This window comes from Haliotis rufescens, unplaced genomic scaffold, assembly GCF_023055435.1.
Source record: "Haliotis rufescens isolate VD_foot unplaced genomic scaffold, xgHalRufe1.0.p SCAF_1, whole genome shotgun sequence".
In the NCBI taxonomy this organism is placed as follows: domain Eukaryota; kingdom Metazoa; phylum Mollusca; class Gastropoda; order Lepetellida; family Haliotidae; genus Haliotis; species Haliotis rufescens.
The window spans coordinates 68,987,277-68,993,349 of NW_025963779.1; the positions used below are offsets into that span (position 1 = coordinate 68,987,277).

The window sequence follows — 6,073 nt, forward strand, 5'->3', positions numbered from 1 at the left end:
GGTCTGTAAATAATGAGTGAGTTGGGTTTAACGCCGCTTTTAAAATTATTCCAGTTATATCACGGCGTGTCAGCTTAATGTGGGAGGAAAGCCCGAAGTGATGCAGGTCTTAGACGTTTACCACTTCGGTGAAACCCACGATCACGGGTATGGTGCTGACAAACCTAGAAACATAATCGGGGTGAACCGGGATTCGAACCCACAATCATAGGTTTCTGGCGTGCCCAAGGGACGCAACTCTGCACAGCGAATCGCGGCGCCTTAGACGACTGGGCCACCCGTGCCCCCCGGTCTGTAAATAATCGAGTCTGGACCAGACAATCCAGTGATTGACATCATGAGCATAGATCCACGCAATTGGAATACTAGTAGATGCCATCCTCAACAAAGTCAGCGAGCCTGACTTCCGGATCCCATTAGTCGCTTCTTACGAATGGCATATCCGCCTTTTACTGCCATATACATTGCTGTGTATAAGAGCATGGTCTTACGCGGCTTCCGGCAATGCTGATGTCATGAATGGATGCCAACAAGGGGCTTCATATACTGTACGGGAATCAACACCTGGTTTTGATTTTGCAGCGATCCATGCATATATTTGTCACGACTGTTTTGCCTTTTACGCCAAATAGCATCTGCTTCGGCAGATAATCAAGACTGAATATTCTCTGGCGCTGACGTTATATATTTCATGCAAACTTGTGGACATTGGCATTGATTGTCATTGTGATGCATGTTTGTCGGGTTTGTTTACGTATTGTGTTGTTATAATGTCATTAAAAATCAAATCTAGATTGTCAAAACATATATTTACTCTGTGACACTTTAAAGGGGGAACACACAAACACCTCCATCATTTCATAAATGTGATCTATTATAGATTATAATAATAGATTATGAGTGAGTGAGTCGGGTTTCACGCCGCTTTTAACAGTATTCCAGTTATATCGCGGCGTGTCCGCTTAATATGGGAGGAAAGCCCGAAGTTTACCACTACCACTTTTACCACTTTGGTGAAACCCACGAGCACGGGTATGGTGCTGACAAACCTAGAAACATAATCGGAGCGAACCGGGATTCGAACCCACAATCATAGGTTTCTGGCGTGCCCAAGGGAGGTACCTTAGAGGACTGGGCCACCCGTGTCCCATTAATAGGTTATGAGATAACAGGAACATCATAACAACAGTAATTCGGCTGTTCTTTGAAGCGGCCGTACAATATCGACCAATACCTAAACAGGTATTCACAGCACGATATAAAACTTCAACGCCAGAGAATAACCGTTATCCGACGAAAAGAGTTTCCATTTGGCGTAGACGGCAAAATATAACCAAATAATAAAAGACGTCGTGTATGCACCAGTGAAGTGGCAGGTTAGATATGTAAGGCGTTACAAAGGCCAACCCTGGGTGAAATAGACAATGTTCACATGGAAACAGTAAATGCGGAAGGTGGTGCTATTGCAAGGATTTTACTGGTCGGCGATTGTCCCTGAAGAATAGTAACATGGATATACCTCACTAGTGTCCATTCGGGATCACTCGGCTTATTCCGTTAACCACTTAGTACCTCGGGCACCCATGGCGTAGGGATATTGCGTGGTGTCACTGTAAACTACATATACTGACCGACCAATCCGTTCGTGGATGATGGCGGGTTTTGAGAAAAACTTTTCTGTGGTTGATAAAAATTGTGTTTATACATAATATCCAGCAACGTTTATGTAAAGGTCACGACTGCAGCCAGGTTGTTACGTTCTGTGACAGTCACCTGAACTAGTAAAACTGGTAGATCGAGTTTCAATATGGACTCCTTCCAACGCTGACCGAGATTACCTTTTGGACGTGGATGAGCTATAAGGCCAGATTTCTTACTGTTTTGGTTTACGGATTTTGGTAGTGAAACGTTTGGTCGGTAGGTCGAACAAAATGCATTCAGAAACATGTAAGGCCTTAATCGGATTATTATGATTGGAGTCCGCAGCAGTTTCCTCAACTTAACAAGCTAAATTCATACAACTGTTCGCAGACATCGGTTTATTTTATTCATTCGATGGCATTATGAATGGTTTTGGAAGGTTTCCAATAGTTGCTATGAACCCGTTCTTGGATTATACCGACATACATTTGCCATAACGGTCCTTCGGGTAATGTTTGGGATCAAGGTCATCGGAAGGAGCACACTTTAGTCCTGGCCCACAAGGACACAGGCCGTGGTAATTTGGGGCAGCGTCGGAGTACTGCAGCCTCAGTGAGCACCATGGGGCGTCCATAGATTTGTAGGGCAAACAGTAGTTGACCTCAAGAGGGAACAGTTGGCGACGTCGCCCCAGTGCGGGCGTGATGGAGCAACACAGGGCGGTGTTGTTACAGTCGGCGTTTGTCCGGCATTGTTCCCATGACGTTGGCTTCCAGTCGTCTGTCTGTAAATAGAGTGCAAGAACTTGTTGATGCTTCCAAATCAGCATGTCTTTCTCATGAATGGAGTGAGTGAGTGAGTGAGTGAATTTAACGTCGCTTTGAACTGTATTTTCATCAGTTTTATCACAGTGCGTCAGCTTGATGCGCGAAATGAAGCTCGAAAAGCCCGCACTCAGCAATATTCCAGGCCAGACAATACAGTGATTGATATCATGAGCATCGATCCACGCAATTTGGATACGATGACATGCTTCAACCAATTCAGCGAGCCTGACCACCCGATCCCGTTGGTCGCCTCTTACGACAAGCATAGTCGCCTTTTACGGCAAGCACGTGTTGCTGAAGATCTATTCTACCCCGAATCTTCACGGGTTAAATTGTACAGAAGTCAACCTTTAGGTATCATACATTATTAAGTGATTTCGGCACATATGGTGGCATATACAGAAACAATAGTGAGAAATATTATAATTCTTCTTGGTTGCTGAAGACCTACTCCATCCCGGATCTTCACGGGTGTGTCCGAAGTGAAGCAGATCTTAGACGTTTGCTACTTTAGTCAACTCACGAACACGGGTATGGTGCTGAACCTAGAAGCATCAGGGCAAATCTAGGATGCGAACCCACGATCGTAGCATGGAAGCATGGAGTACAGGGGTGGTGGCGCCGCATCTCGTTGCACCTCCATAGGTTCCAGGATCCGCACTCCGTGAGTTTGAATCCTAGACTCGGCCCGATAATGATATTTGGTCTGTCGGCATCATACATCAATGTTAGTTTCACTGACGTGTCAAACCGACCGATAATACTGAACGACTGTTTAAAACTGCGTAACATCCAGTGCACTCACTTAGACAAAATGTCAACCTTTGTTTGACGTTTCTGTACTAGTTGTAACGCTTACGTCAGATGTAGAATACCTATTTCTGTAACATCAGATGGATGTACTATACCTATTTCTGAAGCGTCATGAGATAAAAAAGATCTCCTTTCGAGAAACATTAATGCTTTCATGAAAAAAAACATCAATTAGTCCAAGCTCCATTATATATTCTATGACCTATGAACATGTGATTGCTTTGCTTTGTACGTATATGTGTCCGCATCACAAGAAAACAGAAAAAAATATTTAAAACATGACATTAGAAACAATCGATAATAACTCGCACTTACAATGGTTCTCGGATTTTATGTCCAGGAATCCCTTGACAATAACTCTGTGATATTTATATCTCGTTGTAATAGCAACGCGACGAGGGGAAACAAACACAGTATTTTTTTTATAAAACACGCACAATAATTAAAACCTGTAATTGAAATGATGTTACCTTGGCAACAGACAACAGTGTTAAAACTCCAAGGAAAACTGTTTTGTTGAGCATTACGTGTTGTATACTTATTTTCAAGTATCTACAGAACTTATCTGAGTTCGTACACACTCTTTGTCATCATCTGGCTGTGTTCACAAACACTCCCTGAAGTGTCACAGTGAGGTCAAATTTGCTTTGTTATCTTGGAACCAAAATCCCGTTTACGTAAACGTGGATTAAAATTAACATAAGTCATAAATCAGGGAGTTTCGTTTCACACCACCTTGAACCGTGTTTCGGTTACATCACGGCGTGGCGGCTTGTTGTCAGATACAAGCGTTTGGTAAATGGTAACGACGCTAATGACGTCAACGTTGCCGGACTACTTTCCCACTTTTTGACTCCCGGGAATACTGTAGAAAAAAAGTGGTAGTGCCATCGTGAATGTAATGATATTTGAGATTCTTTTATCTTGAAATCAGTATTTGCACAGGGCGGGAATGGAGAATCGTGTATGACAAAATATTTTTCCAGTGGACAAAACAAATATATGCTGAAACCTTCGAGTCTGTGTCACAGAAATATGATCCTTCTGTTGTGGGTCTTTTATTTGAGTTCAGCACGTATCAGATACCGCTATGTAATCACCTTTAAATGATCGACCTTGGTTCGGCAATGGTGATTAACAGCTAAACGACACACGTTAGGAAACAAGACGTAGGCCAATTCGCCCGTCAAGTTTATCGTGTCAGCCATTTTGACTCCGTTTCCTTACAGTCAATGTATCATTGACTATTTGTTTGGTAGTTTCTTGACGAATCAAAAGATCCTTTGCTCAAATATCTAACCTGACTTAAAAAATTGTTGATGCAGGGAACAATTGAAACGTATCAACCACAAAACTACGTCACAGCACCCTTTGGAGCCTAAATGTCATAGAGTAAGGCCCAAATTCACTCAAACGGTTAAGCTCTGAATTTACTCATGTCTATATTTCAATATAAGATAGCGACGCGATAAATCGCAAAGAACAATGAAGAATGAAGTGTGGTTTATTTCACGATAAAACTTTGTTCTATTATGACGTTATTTCTGGAGATTCGAACATGCGCTCGCATCTTGATGACTTATTTTTGAGAGGGGAGTGTCTAGTGAGTTGCTCCCGTTAGATGTAGCTGGGCAACGCAGTTAAACGCGATGGCCGAAGGATCGCATCCAAAAGCGGGAAAGATGTTATCGGTATTGGGACAAAAAAGTACAGGTAATCGACGTGAGGATTGTGAGCAAATTCGGGAAATACCAAACTTACCCCGCCTGTTCGTAAAATCGAGTTGTCCGACATTTCCGAGGTCGGATCCTATTCAGTGAGTCATCATTATTAAAATTGGGGTAAATGTGTTTAAAGCTTGTACATTTTATCAACATCATTAAAGAGGCTGTACATAATGTTAATATCTCATATAAGAAATAAACTTATTTCTTAAATATAGCGTCTTAATCTACTATGTACACAATCATGGTTGTTTTTTGTACACAGACCTGTATATTTATAAAGGTATACAATAATGGTCATATAAACGCTTTTAAGCATACAAATATGTATATTGCTCACTAGGTAAATTTGGACGATGTAAGCAGGACATGCATGAATGCATATTTGTTTCAGATGTACTCTTGGTCATATCAACGCATAACATTCACCCATGCATATATCATCATACAATTACATCTCAAAGACGAAGGGACCCGTGAATATCCGGGGTAGAATAGGTCTTCAGCAACCCATGCCTGCCGTAAAAGGCGATTATACTTGTCGTAAGAAGCGACTAACGGGATCGGGTGGGCAGGCTCGCTGACTTGGTTGAAGCATGTCATCGATCTCAATTGCGTGGATCGATGCTCATGATGTCAATCTCTGTATTGTCTGGCCCAGACTCAATTATTTTACAGACCGCCGTCATATAGCTGCGGCGTTAAACAACAAACAAACAAACAAAATCAAAGACGAAGGACATATTCTATAGGAGGAGGAACGTTTTTATTCACAACACATCTGTTCAGGACATCTAGCGTGCCCACCCAACATTAACTTTATCAAAATGTCAAGGGTTTCACGAAATAAAGACATGAGGCTACAGTTAAACCATGAATGTATACATAGAGAGAGAAAAGCCCAGTCGTCTACGGCGCCGCAATTCGCTATGCAGACCTGTGTTCCTTAGGCGTGCCAGAAACCTATGATCGTTGGTTCGAATCCCATTCGTACTTTTGTTGTTTTTATGCTTGTCAGCACCATACCGTGCTCGTGGGTTCCAAGAAAATGATACACGTCTATGACCT

At 42.3% G+C, this 6,073-nt stretch overlaps 1 protein-coding gene across 1 annotated transcript; it reads right to left on the minus strand.

Moving 5' to 3' along the window:
- Positions 1 to 2,024: 2,024 nt before the first annotated feature.
- On the minus strand, positions 2,025 to 3,899 carry LOC124134149. Its single transcript, XM_046498829.2, has 2 exons — positions 3,752 to 3,899; positions 2,025 to 2,425 (listed from the first exon to the last, which is right to left on the minus strand). Exons 1-2 carry the CDS (start codon positions 3,803 to 3,805, stop codon positions 2,114 to 2,116), a joined length of 366 nt encoding a protein of 121 aa, XP_046354785.2. The 5' UTR covers positions 3,806 to 3,899; the 3' UTR covers positions 2,025 to 2,113.
- Between the last annotated feature and the right edge of the window lie 2,174 nt (positions 3,900 to 6,073).

What these genes read in the sequence shown, in the direction of transcription:
- LOC124134149 (XM_046498829.2), bottom strand. Translation starts at nt 3,805, where the DNA reads ATGCTCAACAAAACAGTTTTCCTTGGAGTTTTAACACTGTTGTCTGTT. An exon ending in CACTGTTGTCTGTTGCCAAG is followed by an intron (nt 2,426 to 3,751) that starts GTAACATCATTT and finishes CTCTATTTACAG; the next exon opens with ACAGACGACTGGAAGCCAAC.